The 21,212-nt window shown below is 42.1% G+C and overlaps 1 protein-coding gene across 1 annotated transcript in view; it reads left to right on the top strand.

Moving 5' to 3' along the window:
* Nucleotides 1-3,183: 3,183 nt before the first annotated feature.
* LOC102410132 (cytochrome P450 4X1) overlaps nucleotides 3,184-21,212 on the top strand; it is a 49,744-nt gene continuing 31,715 nt past the window's right edge. Inside the window, exon 1 of the mRNA XM_006051654.4 lies at nucleotides 3,184-3,431. Within this exon, the coding sequence (XP_006051716.4) occupies nucleotides 3,225-3,431 (207 nt within the window). The 5' untranslated portion in view covers nucleotides 3,184-3,224. The remainder of the gene's footprint in view (nucleotides 3,432-21,212) is intronic.

Below are 21,212 nucleotides of genomic sequence, written 5' to 3'. Positions count from 1 at the left end.
CGTCCTTACTTACTTGGACCTGCCAAACATCATTATCTGTGTTGCTGGGGGCTTTTTCAATGACCTCTGTCCCATGTAGTGCAGCTGAGGAAATTTAATTCAGTGGCTATTTGCATAAGAATGCCAAGAGAAGGAAGGGACTGCTCCCCCCAAATGGTATTTTTGAGTGGCAGTAAGTATGGAAAGCCAGTCTTTAGCCAGAATAAATTTCTAAATTTCTCTATTTCCCCACTGTTGGAGTGAATGTTAGATCTTCACTCTCAATTGGAGGTAGACAGAACACAGGCAATATCATAAGGAAAGTTGTTCCTACATGAAATGGAGGTTGTGGAAAAGCCACCTCTTCCAACCTACTAGGCTGGGGAAAGAATGAGCAGAGGTCAGGAAGCCAGTGGTCAGGAGAGTAACTGATTTCTCCCATCTAGGCTAAAATCGAGGGAAGGTGAGTTTTGGATAGATGATAGAAAAGTTGATAGCACAAGAGTTCCTTTTTGGGAGGAAGCAGAATGAAAATGGCAGTGAAGGAGAAAGAAGGCCTGAAATAGCACCCTCATGCCTCTTAGGGTATATTGGTAAAAAGCCCAAAGTTCCTTTGTTCTGCAAAGAAGGACATGGAATGCAGAAAATAGGCTGGCCAGGTTTCAGAGAGCTAACACTTTCAGCAAGAGCCTGGGTGGGACTGGGTCAGCTAAGGTGTCCTCAGGTGCTGACCCTGCTGAGAGAACTAACTAGAAGTTCACCAACCCAAGGACCAGACTAGATCTCACAAAGCTGAGACTACCCAGGACCTAGGTGTGAATCTGAGGTCTTCAGCCAGACCACTATGATGCAGTCTTATGAAGGCCACCATACACTTACCATGATCTAGGAAAAGAGCAGGACACAGAGAAAGAATCGGAAAAATAAAAATTTCATGAATCTCCCAGGAGAGACTGTAAACCAGAAGATTCTGATACACTGTTAAATAGCAGTCTCTAGTTGAGAGACGGAGATAGGCGGGAGGTGGTAAGGTCTGAGAAGAGGCAACTGAAACACTTCATGTGTGGTGCACAATGGATCTGAGGGGCCGGCACTTGGTCCAGGTGAAATTGCCTTCACTGGAGTCTGTCCTAACCCTTACCTTGCCAAGTAAAACCTGGCTCCAGAGACTGGGGTGGGAGCCTGAGGAGTGGGCGGTACTGAGGAGAGGGGAGTAGGGAGTTGCAGCAGAGACTGGGTTTATTATTCTGGGCTGTGAATCCAACACCTTACATTTGCCTGTTTTAGCATAAATAAATGAATGTACAAAAGAAGGCTAGATGTGAGGAACAGCAGCTTGAGAAATTAGGCCTCTTGAATCTGAGGTCACCACCTGATGGTTTTGCTGTTGTCATTGTGTTAGTCGCCCAGTTGTGTCTGACTCTTTGCGACCCCATGGATTGTAGCCCACCAGGCACTTCTATCCATGGCATTTCCCAAGCAAGAATACTGGAGAGGATTGCCATTTCCTTCTCCAGGGCATCTTCCCAACCCAGGGATTGAACCTGCCTCTCCTACATTGGCAGGTGGATTTTGAACCACCAATGAAGCCCATATCTGATGATTAATATGTATTAAAAATGCATACTTTTTAAATTTCACTATACTATTATCTATGCTCTTGAGATTATTAATAATTATGTCTCTTAAAAGTGAAAAAAGAGAGTCAAAAAGTTGGCTTAAAGCTCAACATTCAGAAAACTAAGATCATGGCATCTGGTACTATCACTTCATGGCAAATAGATGGGGAAACAATGGAAACAGTGACAGACTATTTTGGGGGGCTCCAAAATCACTGCAGCCATGAAATTAAAAGATGCTTGTTCCTTGGAAGAAAAGTTATGAACAACCTAGACAGCATATTATAAAGCAAAGACATTACTTTGCCAACAAAGGTCTGTCTAGTCAAAGCTTTGGTTTTTCCAGTAGTTGTGTATGGATGTGAGAGTTGGACTAAAAAGAAAGCTGAGCACCGAAGAATTGATGCTTTTGAACTCTGGTGTTGGAGAAGACTCCTGAGAGTCCCTTGGACTGCAAGGAGATCCAACCAGTCCATCCTAAAGGAGATCAGTCCTGGGTGTTCATTGGAAGGACTGATGTTGAAGCTGAAACTCCAATCCTTTGGCCACCTCATGCGAAGAGTTGACTCATTTGAAAAGACCCTGAGGCTGGGAATGATTGAAGGCAGGAGGAGAAGGGGACGACAGAGGATGACATGGTTGGATGGCATCACTGACTCAATGGACATGAGTTTGAGTAAACTCTGGGAATTGGTGATGGACAGGGAAGCCTGGCGTCCTGCAGTCCATGGGGTCGCAAAGAGTCCGATGCGACTGAACTGAACTGATGTCTCTTGTATCCAGGGCTGGCTTCATGGGCCTGAGATCTAAGCCCTGCACTCAAAAGGGTGTGTGCTTGGCTTAATGCTCTGCTGTCATCATCTTGAAATTTTTAATAAAGTTTTAACAAGAAACCCCACATTTTCATCTTACACCTGGATCCACAAATCCTGTAACTGGCCCCATCTGAATCTGTGTGGTGGAAATGCTATATGGTGGTAGCAACTTTGCATCTCTTCCCAACTCAGTGTTCAGGGTCCTCTGCTGGCAGACTTGAAATAGGACTTGCTGGACACTGGCAAGCACCAGTAATCAGAGTGAGAACCAGCTGTAAGACATTACTAGCACACCACTGGACAGGGTAGCTATATAAGGTTAATAATCCTACTCACGCATTACCAGCCCCCAGACTCTTGAGGGTTTGATAGCATTTCAGTGGGGAACAAGTTCTCTTTTTCAGCGCAGTTTATAAATGCTTTGCGGCAAAGAGGAAAACCAACGATGTTAGCTTTGGCATTATTTCAAAACCTAAAATTCAGATCTTCTGTGACTGAAAGCTGTCACACATGAACTATGACACTCCATGAGAAGTCGTCCTGAATGCAGGTTTGCATCCATTAGTAAAGGGCAAGAAATCCGGGAACTCGTGCCTGCTTCCTCCCCCTAAGCGGGAACTGCCCCTCCCACGGCTCTTCCTTAGCACCCTTGGCGATGAGAGGGGGAAGCGGGGTGAGGGAGCGGGGATCTTGCGGGAGGGCACAGAGAAACAGTGGGCGGGCTTTGCCCTGGAGTGAGTGGGTGGATCCTCCCTCAAGAGCGGCTACACAAAGCTCCCCGCCTCTAAGTCAATCCTCGTAGCGCAAAGCGATGGAGTCCTCCTGGAAGGAGTCCTCCTGGATGGAGTCCTCCTGGCTTGAGACGCACTGGGCAAGGCCCTTTCACCTGACGCTGGTGTTCTGCTTGACCCTAGGGCTGCTGCAGGCCATCAAGCTCTACCTGCAGAGGCAGAGGCTGCTCCGAGACCTGCGCCCCTTCCCCTCGCCCCCTACTCACTGGCTCTACGGGCATAACAAGGTAGACACATCGGAGGGAGGGGTGAAGGAGGATGCTGGAAATCCGATCGCGCAGAGAAGCGGCTGCTTCCTTCTTTCCCTCCCATCCCTCAGTCCTGCACCGACCTCTCCTGCCCAGCCTGTGGCTCCCGCACTTATATTACTCCATGAAACACCCTAGAGCCGCTGCTGCTGCTGCTGCTGCTGCTAAGTCGCTTCAGTCGTGTCGGACTCGGTGCGACCCCATAGACGGCAGCCCATCAGGCTCCCCCGTCCCTGGGATTCTCCAGGCAAGAACACTGGAGCGGGTTGCCATTTCCTTCTCCAATGCATGCCACTAGAAGGAATATTTAGGGGGGGTGGGAGTGGGAGGGGGGATATTTAAAGAGACAATATGGAAAAAGAAAGCTGTGGTGTAATTCGGGTCTGTCTAAATTGCTTCGCTCATCTCGCATTTATGTACGCGTTTTTAAAAGCCTTCCACATACATTGCTAAAAGTAGTCTAAATAACATGTTTTTTTATTTAAAATTTTTTTATTTATTATTTCTTTATTTTTGGCTGTGCTGGGTCTTCACTGATGTGCTAGGCTTTTTCTATTTGCAGTGAGCAGGGGCTACTCTCTAGTTGTACCCTGCACAGACTTCTGATTGCGGTGGCTTTTCTTGTCACAAACCAAGAGCTCTAGGGCCTGGGGGCTTCTGTAGTTGCTGCGCATGGGCTCAGTAGTTGTGGCACGGGGTCTTAGTTGCCCCGCAACAAGTGAAATCTTCCCAGACCAGGGATCAAACCCTTGTCCCCTGCTGACACACAAATTCCCAATCATATCACATCATCCATATTATAGCATATGTCAGAATTTCCTTCCTTTTTAAGGCTGAATAATATCCTATTGTATGTATATACCACTTTTTCTTTATCCATTCATTCGTTGGTGGATGCTTGGGTTGTTTCCACATTTTAGCAGTTGTGAACATGAGTGTACAAATATCTGTTTGAGACCTTGCTTTCAATTCTTTTGGGTAAATGTGCAGAAATGGAATTGCTGGATCATATGGTAATTCTATTTTTAGTTTTTTGAGGAACCACTGTACTGTTTTCCACAGTGGCAATACCATTTTACATTTTCACCAGAAGTGCACAGGAGTTCCAGTTTCTCAACATTCTTGCCAAAACTTGTTATTTTCTGTTCTTTTTTTGAATGGCAGCCATCCTAGTGGATGTGAGGTAGTATCTCATAATTTTGATTTGCATTTCCCTAATGATCCCTAATGCATTGCTGAACATCTTTTCATGTGCTTATTTCCATTTGTATATCTTACTTGGAGAAATGTCTATTTAAGTCTTTTGTTCTTTTTTTTAACTTAAAAAGTTTTACTGAAAGAAAGATTCTTTAAATTCTATAGTGCTTTACAATTTTCAGAAGTTACATACATATGATTTCATATAATCCATTGTTGTTGTTCAGTTACCCAGTCGTGTCTGACTCTTTGCAATCCCATGGACTGCAACGCACCAGGCCTCTCTGTCTGTCACTAATCTCCAAAGTTTGCCCAAGTTCATGTCCATTGCATTGGTGATGCCATCCAGCCATCTCACCCTCTGATGCCATCTTCTTCTGCCCTCAATCTTTCACAACATCAGGGACTTTTCCAATGAGTCAGCTGTTCACATTAAATGAGCAAAATACTAGAGTTTCAGCTTCAGCATCCTTCCAATGAGTATTCAGGGTTGATTTCCCGTAAGATTGACTGGTTTGATCTCCTTGCTGTCCAAGTGACTCTTAGGAGTCTTCTCCAGCACCATAGTTCAAAGGCTTCAATTCTTTGGCGCTCCATCTTCTTTACAGTCCAGCTCTCACAACTGTATATGACCACTGGGAAGACCATAGCCTTGACTAAAAGGACCTTTCTCAGCACAGTAATGTCTCTGCTTTTCAACACACCGTCTAGGTTTGTCACAGCTTTCTTGCCAAGATGCAAACATCTTCTGATTTCATGGCTGCAGTCTACTATCCTCAGTGATTTTAGAGCCCAAGAAGAGGAAATCTGTCACTACTTCCACCTTTTCCCCTTCTATTTGCCATGAGTTAAAGGGGCCAGATGTCATGATCTTAGGTGTTTTTTTTAACATTTAGTTTTAAGCTGGCTCTTTTTCACTCTCATCCTTCACTCTCATCAAGAGGTTCTTTAGTTCGTCTTCGCTTTCTGCCATTAGAGTGGTACCATCCACATATCTGAAGTTGTTGATATTTCTCCTGCCTATCTTAATTCCAGCTCGTAACTCATCCAGCCTGACATTTCTCATGATGTGCTCAGCATGTAGATTAAACCAACAGGTGACAGCAGACAGCCCTGCTGTATTCCTTTCTCAATCCTGAACCAATCAGTTGTTTCATACAGGGTTTGCTTTTGTATACAGGTTGCTTCTTGACCCGCATATAGGTTTCTCAGGAAACAGGTAAGATGGTCTGGTATTCCCATTTCTTTAAGAGCTTTCCACAGTTTATTATGATCCACACAGTCAAAGGTTTTGGCATAGTCAATGACACAGAGGTAGATCTTTTTTTTTTTTTTTTTTTTGGACTTCCCTAGCATTCTCTATGATCCAGCAAATGCTGGCAATTTGATCTCTGGTTCCTCTTCCTTTTCTAAATCCACCTCAGACATCTGGAAGTTCTTGGTTTGCATAATGCTGAAGCCTAGCATACAAGATTTTAAGCATGACTTTACTAGCATGGGAGTGAGTGTAATTGTCTGATGGTTAGCACATTCTTTAGTACTACCCTTCTTGGGAATTGGAATGAGGATTGACCTTTTCCAGTCCTGTGGCCACTGCTGGGTCTTTCAGATTTGCTGACATATTGAATGAAACACCTTAATGGCATCATCCTTTAGGATTTTGAATAGTTCTGCTGGAATTCCATCACATCTACTAGCTTTATTGACAGCAGAGCTTCCTAAGGCCCACTTGACTTTTACTCTCCAGAATGTCTGGCTCTGGGTGGCTGACTATACCATCATAGTCACCCAGTCCATCTGTATCTTTTTTATACAGCTCTTCTGTGTATTCTTTCCACTTCTTCTCGATCTCTTCAGTGTCTATAAGGTCTCTACCGTCTCTGTCCTTTATTGTGCCCATCTTTGGGCAAAATGTCCCCTTGATATCTCCAATTTTCCTGAATGATGTCTAGTCTTCCCCTTCTGTTGTTTTTTTCTAGTTTTATACACTGTTCACTGAAGAAGGCCTTCTTGTCCCTCCATGTTGTTCTTTGGAAATCTGCATTTAATTGGGTATACTTTTCCCTTTCTCCCTCGCTTTCCACGTCTTTTCTTTTTTTAGCTATTTGTAAGGCCTCCTAAGATAACCACTTTGCCTTCTTGCTTTTCTTTATCTTTGAGATGGTTTTGTTCACTGCTTCCTGTACAATATTATGGACCTTCATCCATAATTCTTCAAGCACACTGTTTACAAGTTCTAATCCCTTGAATCTATTCATTACCTCCACTGCATGTTCATAGGGGATTTGATTTAAACCATACCTGGCTCTCCTAGTGGTTTTCCCCACGTTTTTTAGTTTAAGCCTGAATTTTGCTATGAGAAGCTGATGATCTGAGCCACAGTCAGCTCCAAGTCTTGTTTTTGCTGACTGTATACAGCTTCTCCATCTTCAGCTACAAAGAGTGTAATCAATTTTATTTTCATATTAGCCATTTGGTGATGTTCATGTATAAAGTTGTCTCTTGTGTCATTGAAAAAGGACATTTGCTATGATCAATGCATTCTCTTGACAGAATTCAGTTACCCTTTGCCTTGCTTCATTTTGTTCTCCAAGGCCAAACTTGCCTGTTATTCCAGGTATCTCTTGACTTCCTACTTTTGCATTCCAATCGCCAATGATGAATAGAACATCTTATTTTGGTGTTAGCTCTAGGAGGTCTTCTAGGTCATCATAGAACTGATCATCTTCAGCTTCTTCAGCATCGTTGGTAGGGGCATAGACTTGGGTTACTGTGATGTTGATTGGTTTGCCTTGGAAATGAACCCAGATCATTCTGTCATTTTTGAAGTTGCACCCAACTACTGCATTGGACTCTTGTTGATTTGAGAGCTATTCCATTTCTTCTATGGGATTCCTGCGCGCAGTAATAGATATAATGGTCTGAATTAAATTCACCCATTCCCATCCATTTTAGTTCACTGATTCCTAAGATGTCCATGTTTATTCTTACCATCTCCTGCTTGACCATGTCCAATTTACCTTGATCCATGGTAATTTACCTAACATTCCAGGTTCCTATGCAATACTTTCATCACCAGACAAATCCACAACTGAGTGTTGTTTCCACTTTGGCCCAGCCACTTCATTCTTTTTGACGCTATTAGTAGTTCTCCACTCTTCCCCAGTAGCATATTGGACACCTTCAGACCTGGGAACACTCATCTTTTGGGGTTATATCTTTTTGTCCTTTATATACAATTTATGAAGTTCTCAATGGCAAGTGAACTGAGGTGGCTTGTCATTTCCACCTCCAGTGAATCATGTTTTGTTAGAACCTTCTGCTATGACCCTTCCACCTTGGGTGGCCCTACATGGCATGGCTCATAGCTTCATCGAGTTACATGAGCCCCTTCGCCACAACAAGGCAATGATCCATGAAGGGGTGCTTTACAATTTTAAAATTCTGTAGTGTATTACAATTTTCAAAAGTTTCATACATATAATTTCATATAATCCATAATAACCCTTTTTTCCTCCTACCCCTATATTTCCCATCCCCCTCTTTTTTCTCCCCTCTGGTAAACACTAGTTTCTTCTCTGTATCTGTGAATCTGCTGCTTTTTTGTTTTATTCACTAGTTTGTTGTATTCTTTAGAGTCCACATTTAAATGGTATCGTACAGTAGTTGTCTTTCTCTGACCGACTTATTTCACTTTGCTTAATGCCCTCCAAGTCCATTTGTGCTGTTGCAAATGGCAAAAGTTCATCTTTTTTATGGCTGAGTAGTATTTCATTATATATATGTACACCACATCTTTATCCATTCTTCTGTTGATGGACACAAGTTGCTTCCATACCCTGCTGCTGGTGCTGCTGTTAAGTCACTTCAGTCGTGTCCGACTCTGTGGGACCCCATGGATGGCAGCCCACCAGGCCCCGCTGTCCCTGGGATTCTCCAGGCAAGAACACTGGAGTGGGTTGCCATTTCTTCCTCCAATACATGAAAGTGAAAAGCGAAAGTGAAGGCTCTCAGTCATGTCCAACTCTTAGCGACCCCACGGACTGCAGCCTACCAGGCTCCTCCGTCCATGGGATTTTCCAGGCAAGAGTATTGGAGTGGGGTGCCATTGCTTCTCCATACCCTAACTATTGTAAATAATGTTACTATGAACATCAGAGTGCACATATCTTTTTGAATTAGTGTTTTTGGGGGTTTTTTTGGCTATATACCCAGGAGTGGACAAGTCATAGAGTAGTTGTATTTTTAGTTTTTTGAGAAGCTTCCATACTGTTTTTCACAATTGCTACACTAATTTACAGTTCCCACCAACAGTATGTGAGGGTACACTGTTTGCTGTGCTGTGCTGTTCTTAGTTGCTCAGTCATGACAGACGCTTTGTGACCCCATGGACTGTAGCCCACCAGACTCCTCTTGCCATGGGGACTCTCTGGGTTTCTCCATATCCTTGCCAACATTTGTTATTTGTTCTTTTTGATGATAGATATTCTGGTAGGCATGTGGTGCTTGATCTCTCATTGTGGTTTTGATTTGCATTTCTCTGATAATTAGTCATGTTGAGCATCCATGTACCTGTTGGCCATCTTCATTTCCTCTTTGGAAAAATGTCTATTTAGTCCTTTGTTGATTTTGAATCTGGTTGTTTTTTTATTGTTGAGTTTTAGGGGTTCTCTATATATTCTAACTATTAATCCCAGATGTATGATTTGCTAATATTGACTCTCAATCTTTGGGTTGCCTTTTTACTCTGTTGATACTGTCTCTTCATGTACAAAAAATTTTTAATTTCATTAAGTTCCATTTGTTTATTTTTTCTTTTGTTGCTTATGCCTTTGATGTAATATCCAAGATTATTATTGCCAGATCCAAAGTTGTGAAGCTTTAGTCCTATGTTTCCTTTTAAGAATTTTATAGTTTTAAGTCTTCTCTCAAGAGAAGACTCTTGAGAATCTCTTGGACAGCAAGGAGATCCAACCAGTCCTTAATATTCATTGAAAGGACTGATGTTGAAGCTGAAACTCCAATCCTTTGGCCACCTGATGTGAAGAGCTGACTCGTTTGAAAAAACCCTGATGCTGGGAAAGATTGAGGGCAGGAGGAGAAGGGGATGACAGAGGATGCAATGGTTGGATGGCATCACCGACTCAATGGACATGAGTTTGGGTAAACTCCAGGAGTTGGTGATGGACAGGGAGGCCTGGCATGCTACGGTTCATGGGGTTGCAAAGAGTAGGACATGACTGAGTGACTGAACTGAACTAAACTGAAATCTTTGATCTATTTTGGGTTATCTTTTGTATTTTAGGTAAGGGTACAACTTCTTTCTGTTGCATGTGAATATCTAATTTTTCCAGCACGTTTTCCCATGTAATGGTCCTGGCACCTTTGTCATAAATCATTTAACCATATTTTGAAGGGTTTATTTCTGGTCTTTCTATCCTTTTCTGTTTGTCTATATGTCTGTTTTTAAACCAGAACCATACTATTTTGATTAGTATACTTTTGTAGTGAATTTTGAAATCAAAAAACATTGAGTCATCCAGCTTTGTTCTTATTGAAGACTGTTTGGGCTATTCACAATCCTTTGTTATCCCACATGAGTTTTAGAATGAATTTTCTAGAATTTTTCTATTTCTGCAAAAACATCATAGGGATTTTGATAGGGATTGCATTGAATCTGTAGATTGCTTTGGGTAGTATTCATATCTTAAATCTTCCAATCCATGAACATGGGATATGTTTCCACCTCAGTAAATTCAGTTGCTCATTAGTGTCCTACTCTTTGCGACCCCATGGACTGCAGCACGCCAGGCTTTCCTGTCCATCACCAACTCCCAGAGCTTGCTCAAGCTCATGTCCATCAACTCAGTGATGCCATCAAACTATCTCATCCTCTGTCATCCCCTTCTCCTCCCGCCTTCATTCTTTCCCAACATCAGGGTCTTTTCAAATGAGTCATTTCTTTGCATCAGGTGGCCAAAGTATTGGAGTTTCAGCTTCAGCATCAGTCCTTCCAATGAATATTCAGGTCTGACTGACTGATTGACTGGTTGGATCTCCTTGCAGTCCAAAGGACTCTCAAGAGTCTTCTCCAACACCACAGTTAAAAAGCATCAATTCTTCAGCACTCAGCTTTCTTTATAGTCCAACTCTCATATCCATACATGACTACTGGAAAAACCATAGCCTTGACTAGATGGACCTTTGTTGGCAAAGTAATATCTCTGCTTTTTAATATGCTGTCTAGGTTGGTCATAACTTTTCTTCCAAGGAGCAAGCATCTTTTAATTTCATAGCTGCAGTCACCATCTGCAGTGATTTTGGAGCCCAAGAAAATTGGGTTTCTCACTGTTTCCATTGTTTCCCCATCTATTTCCCATGAAGTGATGGGACCGAATACCATGATCTCAGTTTTCTGAATCTTGAGTTTTAAGCCAACTTTTTCACTCTCCTCTTTCACTTTCATCAGGAGGCTTTTTATGCCTTTTAAAATTTCTTTCAACATGATTTATAATTTTCACTGAATAAGCCTTCCACTTTTGTTTGGAAATACATAGTTCCAATACTTGGAAAGGAGGAGGTTTCACTTCCTAAGTTATTAATTTTTCTTTGATAGTCAAGCATCAAAGCAGGCTCAAATGCCCAGGGGAAAACCCTTAGGTTAATAAATGCAGGTGCTAAATATGGTATATATTAAGGTGGTAAGAATGAGGAATTAGGGACAGGACATTTACACTGAATACTACAATTTCTTCAACACATCCCCCACCTCTCTCAATTTCTCTTTTCTCTCTTTCTGGAACTCCTATTGGTTGGATATAAACCTTCTAGATCTATTTTTTTTTAATCTTTTCTTCTTGATTTTACCTTCCTAGAATTTCTACTAAAATGTTGAAAATTTTTGACTGTCATAATTTTTATTTCCAAGAGCTCTGTCTTATTCTTCATCTATTATTGCATCGATTACCTTATGATGCATTAAAAAAAAAAAAAAAAGTCCCTAAGGGGAGTCCCTGGGTGGCCCAGAGGTTGGGAATCTGCCTGCCAATGCAGGGGACATGGGTTCTATCCCTGGTCCAGGAAGAATATTCATGCTGTGGGGCAAGTAACCATGTGTGCCACAACTACTGAGCGTGCACGCTAGAGCCCACAAGCCACAACTACTGAAGCCTGTGTGTCCTAGAGCCTGTGCTCTGCAACACAGAAGCCACAGTAATGAGAAGCCTGTGACCTGCAACAGAGTAGCCCGTGCTTGCTGCAACTAGAGAAAAGCCACACACAGTGATGAAGACCCATCGCAGCCAAAAATAAATTAACTTAAAAACACTCTAAAGCTGAAGCTTAGTGGCTTAAGATGACAGCCAGCTATTTAGTTCATGATTCTGTGGGTCAGCAATTTGAGCTAGACTAGGCTATGAGGTTCTGCTCTTATAGCCAGTCTGAAATGACTTCAGTTTGGCTCACTGATGCAACTACAGTCAGCTACTGGGGCAGATAAAGGCTGACTGTCCTCTTGGGTGCCTTCATTCTCTTTCATCTGGTTTATTATCCTTCAGCTGGTTAGGCTAGCTTTGCCCACGTGGTATCAGGGTCTCAAGAATAGCAAGAGAGCAAGTCTAAATGTGCAGGTGCTTTTTAAGTCTCTGAGTCATGCTTGCTACTCTCCCAAAGCAAGATACGTAGCCAAATCAGTGTGAGAGAACTGACAAAGTGTTGAGTGCAGGGAGGCTTTAACAAATTGAGGCCATTCCTATAATCAATTTAACACACTCTGCTTTGTTACAGAATCCTGGTCTTGAAATACTATACATATCTTTTTTGGAAGTACTAACTTTTTCAGGGTTTTTTTTTTCTGTTGTGTATTAGTTATGTATTAAAGCCTAGCAAATTACCTTCAAGCTTAGCAACTTAAAACAACATATGGTTTTATCTTACACAATCTGTGAAGTTTTTGAGAATCTCTCTGTGAGAGACTCAGGATCTCCTCCAAGGTTGCATGGGATTGGCTGGGCCTATAGTCATCTCAAGGCTCCACTGGGGCTAGGGAATCCACTCTTAAGCTCACTTACACAGTTGTTTACAGGCCACAGTTTCTCATTGGCTATTAGCCAGAGGCATCAGTTCTTTCCCCCATGGACATTTCCATAAGGTTGCTCACAAGTAGGGTGACCAACTCATTCCAGGTTTCCTGGTTGACCCCTGATTTTAGTTCTAAAGGTTTTGCATCTGGCAACCCATTCAGTCAGGCAAGCTGGAAAGATTAGTCACCCTGCTCTCAACATGGCCGCTTGTTTCCCTCAGAGTAAGATATGAGAGAGCAAGAGTGAGAATTAGAGAATCTAAGATGGAAACTGCAGTCTTTCATAACCTAATCTTGAAACTTTTATTCCATCATTTCTACTGTAAGCAATCAGTCACAATGACAAATGTGTGTACAATGTAGGAAGGGGCAATATAAAAAGGTGGGGGATGATTGGAGGCCATTTTGGAGGCTGGCTACCACAGTTTGTTAGTTTTGCTTTATGCCTTTCTTGGAGGCTGTCTCCAAAAATGAGAGATGGTCTTTGGCTGTCATTTCATTTTCTAGAGTGAGGCTCTAAAGATGTTTGAAGTCTTGTGTACATGGCAAGAACTTTCCATGAGAGCAAACCTGTTGGAGGACTCAACCTGTCAGTATCTATTTGTTCATTTTTCGGTTTCTTGGAGATGAACCTACCTTTCTGTTACTTAGATTGCCAGGTGACTCCTGGCATTCTGGGAGCAGAAAAAGGAAGGGAGCTGGGGATCTAATCATTTGTTATGCAGTCTTTCACTGAATCCCTCTATTTTTAGTCCACTGATTCATCTCTGCCCTCCACAGTGTCTGGTTTCTTCAAGTCTTGGAGTCTTGCTGGTTTAGTTTTTCTAGAAAATAAAAGCTCTGATATGTTGTGGGACCTAAGGGGGTGTTGCATGGAGAGAGAGTAGAGATTTAGGGTTGAACCAGCCTTTAAGTTATTGCTCTATGTCTAGATTTTTTTTTTCATTTAACCTGATTAACTTTTTCTAAACTGTTCATCCTCGACTTCCATTTCCTTTGTTTCTTGTTAGAGTTTAATTTTCATCTCTACACCTTCCACAAACCAAAATTGAGGAGGCACTGTCAATCAGAAATTGGGAATCCTAAAAATGGCCCAAGAGATCTGTTCTACCAGCTATTAAGAATGGTATATTAACATAGTGCTTCTTAAAGCATTTGTGGTGAAGAGCCATTTTTTTTTTCTGATCTGTTGTAGACAATTGCCTTCATTTTTTTAAAAAAGTAAGAAATTTCAGCAATGTTAAATTATTATAAAAATCTGAAGGGCTGTGCTCAGTTTCTATAAGTATCTCATCATGGACTGGTTTATGGATCATACTTCGAGTAGCATTGTGGTAAAGTCTTCCAGTCTTATGGTGAACTTCTTTATTTCTCATTTTAGTTCTAATGCCTTTTCTGTTTTATCAATTTTCAAGCTTTTGAGATTTTGAATTATTATATCTTCTGGTAGACTAATCCTTTTTATATAAGAATTGTCCTTTTTTATATCTAGTAAGACTTCTTATCTTAAATTTTACTGTATCTGATACTAGTGTAACTATGCAAACTTTTTTGCTAGTATTGAAATGGTACTTTTTTAATCCTTTGTTTTTAACTTTTTGAACTTTTTATCTCATGTCTTTTGTCAGTAGTATACTTAAGCTTTTAAAAAATATAATCTTATACCTTTTGTCTTTTACTTGAAATAATTAGGTTATTTACATGTAATATAATTACTGATATTTTTATTGACTTTTTCAGAAGATAAACTTATTAGATATTTGAAAAGAACTGAGACCATGTCTGGCACTTTGTAAGTGCTATGTAAGTGTTAAATGAAATATAAGTTACATGTGTTTAATTTGGTGGACTTTCTGAGGACTTCAAGCCACATAGCTCTGAGCTGCTGCTGCTAAGTTGCTTCAGTGGTGTCCAACTCTGTGCGACCCCATGGACGGCAGCCCACCAGGCTCCCCCATGCCTGGGATTCTCCAGGCAAGAACACTGGAGTGGGTTGCCATTTCCTTCTCCAATGCGTGAAAGTGAAAAGCGAAAGTGAAGGCGCTCAGTCGTATCTGACTCTTAGCGACCCCATGGACTGCAGCCCACCAGGCTCCTCCGCCCATGGGATTTTCCAGGCAAGAGTACTGGAGTGGGGTGCCATTGCCTTGAGACTGCTCCAAAAAGGTAAGCAAGGAGCCAGGGTATGAAGGGGTTCTTCAATAAAAATCACATAGTTGGAACATCAAAAGATTACTATTAATTAAAGAAAACCAGGGGAATTCCCTGGCAATCCAGTGATTGCTGCTGCTACTGCTGCTAAGTCGCTTCAGATGTGTCCGACTCTGTTCGACCCCATAGACGGCAGCCCACCAGGCTCTGCCATCCCTGGGATTCTCCAGGCAAGAACACTGGAGTGGGTTGCCATTTCCTTCTCCAATGCATGAATGTGAAAGAGAGGGAGAGGGTGGGAAGATTTGGGAGAATGGCATTGAAACATGTAAAATATCATGTATGAAACGAGTTGCCAGTCCAGGTTCGATGCACGATACTGGATGCTTGGGGCTGGTGCACTGGGACGATCCAGAGGGATGGAATGGGGAGGGAGGAAGGAGGAGAGTTCAGGATGGGGAACACATGTATACCTGTGGCGGATTCATTTTGATATTTGGCAAAACTAATACAATTATGTAAAGTTTAAAAATAAAATAAAATTTAAAAAAAAAAAAAAAAAAAAAGAAAAGTGAAAGTGAAGGCGCTCAGTCGTGCCTGACTCTTAGCGACCCCACGGACTGCAGCCTACCAGGCTCCCCCATCCATGGGATTTTCCAGGCAAGAGTACTGGAGTGGGGTGCCAGTGATTAGAACTTTGCATTTCCACTGCAAGGGGCATGGGTTCCATCCCTGGTTAGAGAACTAAGATCTTACAAGCTGTGTGGTGTGGCCAAAATATAATAATAATAAAATGAAGAAAACTAATTTTCTCAACATAAGGAGTTTAGTGCTTTTCTGTGTATGGGAAAATGCAAGAGTTTGGATTCATTGAAATTATTCCTTTGATGTGCACCTTAGCTATCTACAGCTGGTATCGTGTTCTTCCCCATCTTGAGTTCCCAATAGTCAGGCTCAGGGTTTGGGGGAGGGAGGGCAGCAGTAGTGACTGATGGCTTGATGGCTGCAACATTCTTTGTTTGCTGATATGGCAGGCAACATTTTTCATCCATACTCCCCTTCTCCCCACTAGAATATAGGATCTGTGAGAGGAGAGTCTTTGCTCACCACTATAAACCCAGTTCTTGACTCATAGTAGGTGTTCAATAGCTACTTTTTTGCTGAAGAGGGTATAGAGAAAAGGGAACCCACCTATACTGTTGGTGAGAACATGAGTTGCTGCAGCCACTGTGGAAAACAGTATTGGGGTGTGGGGGTGGGGGTGGGCAGGGGAAGATTCCACATGCCCCAGAGCAACTGAGCCTGTGTTCTAGAGCCCAGGAACTGCAACTGCCGAGCCCCTGTGCCACAACCACTGAAGCCCACATGCCTAGAACCCATGCTCCACAGCAAGGGAAGCCAGGATAATGAGAAGCCCACACAGCAACAAAGACCCAACACTGCCAAAATTAAATAAATAAATAATTTTTAAAAAGCAGTATGGGGGTTCTCCAAAAACTAAAAATAGAATTACTATAGGATTGAGCAATCCCACTCCTGGGTGTATATCCGAGCAAAAATATAATCCCAAATGATAAAGCACGCCTGTGTTCATAGCTGCAGTATTCACAACAGCCAAGACATGGAAACAATCTAATTGTTCATCAACAGATGAATGGATAAAGAATGTGTGGTATATTATATAATAGGATGTTCAGTTCAGTTCAGTCATTCAGTCATGTCCTACTCTTTGCGACCCCATGAATTGCAGCACCCCAGGCCCCCCTGTCCATCACCAACTCCCAGAGTTCACCCAAACTCATGTCCATCGAGTCGGTGATGCCATCCAGCCATCTCATCCTCTGTCGTCCCCCTTCTCCTCCTGCCCCCAGTCCCTCCCAGCATCAGAGTCTTTTCCAATGACTCCACTCTTTGCATGAGGTGACCAAAGTATTGGAGTTTCAGCTTTAACATCAGTCCTTCCAAAGAACACCCAAGACTGAGCTCCTTTAGAATGGACTGGTTGAATCTCCTTGCAGTCCAAGGGACTCTCAAGAGTCTTCTCCAACACCACAGTTCAAAAGCATCAATTCTTCGGTGCTCAGCTTTCTTCACAGTCCAACTCTCACATCCATACATGACCACTGGAAAAACCATAGCCTTGACTAGACGGACCTTTGTTGGCAAAGCAATGTCTCTGTTTTTGAATATACTATCTAGGTTGGTCATAACTTTTCTTCCAAGGAGTAAAGCCACAAAAAAAGAATGAAATAAAGCCATTTGCAGCAACATGGATGGAACGAGATATTATCATACTGTTACTGAGTCCTAGCTCAGTCTGCTCGCCACACACAGGCCAATAAATCAGGAGGCAAGGCGCCGAGGCAAGAAATAGTAGAAAAACTGTGTGTCCAAGAAGGTGGCAGACTAGAGTTCTAGAGTCCCATCTTATAGAGGTCTGGATACTTATCTCTTTTATAGAACAGAGATGGGGAGGAGGTGAAGAAGTAAAGTAAAATGGCCACAAGTCTTGCAAAATATCTCCTAGTTTGGCCAGCTTCAGGAGGGGATATGTAAATTTCTTCTTTCCTGCAGCTGTTCACAGGTGTGCGGGGTCAGGTTGTTTCCCTGTGAGCTCAACAAAGGCACTTTAGTTTAGCATTCAGGCAGAAGGGCAGGGTTCCTGAGACAGGTGTTATGTATGCTCATAGCTATGGATATCATCCTTTTAGTGATTATAGTAACAAAAGCAATGGAAAGCAAAGGTTAAAGTAAAAGAAACAGATTCAATATGGAGCCAGATTTTGTTCTTCCTTGTTACAATACTAAGTGAAGTAAGTCAGAAAGAGAAAGACAATAAAATATGAAATCACTTGTATGTAGAAGCTAAAATATGACACAAATGAACCTATCTATGGAACAGAAACAGACTCAGACATAGAGAATACACTTGTGTTTGCTGTGGGGGAGGGACGGACTGGGAGTTTGGGTTTAGTGCATGCAAACTATTACATACAGAATGGATAAGCAACAGGGTAGTACTGTATAGCACAAGGAACTATATTCAGTATCCTAAGGTAAACTATAATGGAAAAGAACAGAAAAAAGAAAGTGTATATATATATATATATAACTGAGTCACTTGGCTAAAGAGCAGAAATTAACACACCATTGTAAATCAACTATACTTAAATTTTTAAAAACTACTTTGTTGAATGCACACATATATTAGATGCTAAATAAACTGATTCATTCAAAGATCTGTTGACTATAAAAAACCGACTAGGTAGACTGACATTTATTCAGTAGACCAGTGTATCCCAGTCAGTGTGGAGGACCTAGTGTTTATGCGGTAAACACCCCTAGTTTATGTGGGGGTGTGTGTGTGTATCCTTATACATAATTCAGGGAAAGTCTGTGTAACTAAGTAGTTCTTGGGCTCCATAGTTCAATGCAAGTTTGAATCCTTACTGCTAGTGGCTGGCTATACAATCTGTGAGAAACACACTCAACCAGCCCAAAACCAAGGGATGAACTCAGAGACACGAAGCACAGTGAAAGCGAGACTTATAATGAGAGTCTTGCAAGATCGGGTGTCTGGTGGGTAGGCACACCCAGGACAGTTACAGGAAACACTTATTCCCTGGCTCGAAGATCCCTCCCTGGTTCCTCATTAGGTGAGACTGTGCAACTGAACTGAACTGAACTGAACTGAACTGATGCGGTTACAGTCTTCCTGGAATTGCCCAAGTCTCATAGGGTATTCTTTCTTCTCCCTTCCTATCCTAAGTCCACAGTTCTCAACAAAGATTTTTGTTTATCCCTTCCCAGACATCCTGTTAGCTTAGGGACTCTTCAGGTGTAAGCTGTTAGACAAGCCTGCTGCTGCTGCTGCTAAGTTGCTTCAGTTGTATCCAACTCTGTGCAACCCGTAGACGGAAGCCCACCAAGCTTCCCCGTCCCTGGGATTCTCCAGGCAGGAACACCGGAGTGGGCTGCCATTTCCTTCTCCAATGTGTGAAAGTAAAAAGTGAAAGGGAAGTCACTCAGTCGTGTCCGACTCTTAGCGACCCCATGGACTGCAGCCCACCAGGCTCCTCCCATGGGATTTTCCAGGCAAGAGTACTGGAGTGGGGTGCCATTGCCTTCTCCGGTTAGGCAAGACTAGCTTGCCAGTAATTTTCAAGACAAAACTAGCTAGCTCTGAGTGGAAAACCGTTTGCTAATAATTTTCCACCCAAGGCCAGCTACTTGGTTCTGAAAATGGACCACTTCAAGTTCTATTTCTTACACAATCTGGAAGAGATTACTTAACTTCTCTAAGGCTCAATTTCCTCATCTGTAAAATGGGATTGCAATTGTATCTGCTTTATAGGGTTTGTGATGTAAAGAGTAAGGAATATAAAGCATAGAAAAGCACTAAATTCCTTCTGGTTTTATTTAATTAACAGTAATCTTTTGAAGTTTTGACTATCTGGTCTTTGTTGCAAAAACTCCTATATATCCTGACTTCTCCTTCACCTCTTCACAGCAGTCTCTCAGAGCTATCTGAGAGGCTGCATCCTGGGCTTAAGTCCTCAGTCTTGTCCACCATATAAAACATAATTCTCAACTTTCAGGCTGTGCTTTTTTTTTTTTTTTTCTGTCGACAGCAGCACCTAGCTCATAACAGTGCTTGGTAAATGTTAGCTATTACTATATCTCAGGGGACTAAGCTCTTTTTTTTAATATATCTGAGCATCTTTCCTAAATACATATGATACATAAATTCAAATGTGTTTAGATTTGTGGATGAAAAAATATAAATTCATATATTACAGAATTCACAATAGCTTTCTTTCCTTTTTTTCCAGACTAGAGTTACTAAAAGTACAACCAGAAAGCTTATGGCTGAGGATGTCCATGACAATTTCAAATATAAAAAAATAATCCTCATGTTAAGTTGCAATTTCCACCAGGGCAAAGAACTTGCCTGTTTTATATTTCTCTGCATCTCTATGACCTGGCACATATAATAGGCACTTAATAAATACTTACCTGTTTATTGTTTGCAAATGAATAAATATTTACATTGTTAGGAAACACCATTTGCACTGTCAGTGGGCTCTTATCACTGGCTTGATTGTGGGAATGTTAGCAAAATAGAGTCTGCAATATTTCAGGAACTAGATTTCAGGAGTCTCAAATGTTTTCGGGGCCCTAGAGTATCCAGGGAACATTTCATGGGTTACAGCTACTAGCTGGTAACAGGAAATTGGGAGCTGAAGTTTTCCACCTTTTCACAATCACACAGCAAATTCTGATTGGTCACACAAGAAAGAACTTGCCAGCTTTAAGATATCTTTACAGGACTTCCCTGGTGGTGGGATGGTTAAGAGTCTACCTGTCAATGCAGGGGACACAATGCAGAGGAAGGACTCAGTCCCTAGTCCCTCCTCTAGGATGATTCCACATACTGAGGGCTAACTAAGCCCGTGTACCACAACTCCTGAAGCCCGCACACCCTAGAGCCCATGCTCTGCAACAAGAGAAGCAAGCGCACCCTAATGAGAAGCCTGCACACTGCAACGAAGAGTAGCCCCTGTTCTCTGCAACTAGAGAAATCTTGGACATAGCCATGAAGACCCAGCACAGCCAAAAACTTAGATAAATAAATAAAAATTTTTTAAAAATTTTAAAGATTTCTTTGCAAGTCAGGCCCCTCACAATTGTGCTCAAATGCATAGCTAGGCGCATCCAGACACACACAGAGGTGCCTCTCTACCCTCACACTTTATACAACAAGCAGATGCAAATGGATCTTATTGTCAGTGATTTAGAAGTGATCTGGGGGGCTCCGGGGTGCAGTAGCTTGAAGCAGGATCCTAGATCCTTGGCCAGGAATCGAATCTGGGTCATGGTGGTTAGAGTGTTGAATCCTTAACCACTAGACCCTGAGGGCCAGTGGGCTTAAAAGGGGACCTCAGTCCTTGTCTTCTTTGAAGAAAGAATTCATCAAAGAGCAAAAGATAGTAAGGTGGGTAAAGCGTTTATTAGAAGCAGAGTACATGTGAAAAGAATACATGGATGAGCTCAGAGAGTCGTGCTTTTGGGGTGACTTAAATTGCTTATGTGAGGGCATGGATTTTCCAGGTTTCCTCTGGCCAATCATCTTGCTTATTGCTCATATCTTGTCTGATTCAGGGTCCTTCAGATGTGCATGCATATCTTTTAGCCAAGATGGATTTACGCAAAAGTCTCTTCGAGGTTGGCAGGAGGTGCCTCCTCCCTTCCCTGATACCCTGAGGATCTTTTCTGCACATGTGTGGTCTAGAAGATCTTCTTGATTCCAAAAATATGTTGTCATCTTATCT

The sequence above is a fragment of the Bubalus bubalis genome, chromosome 6 (assembly GCF_019923935.1).
Source record: "Bubalus bubalis isolate 160015118507 breed Murrah chromosome 6, NDDB_SH_1, whole genome shotgun sequence".
NCBI lineage: Eukaryota > Metazoa > Chordata > Mammalia > Artiodactyla > Bovidae > Bubalus > Bubalus bubalis.
Note: the sequence above shows the minus strand (reverse complement) of the source record. Positions and strands in the feature narration are given on the sequence as shown.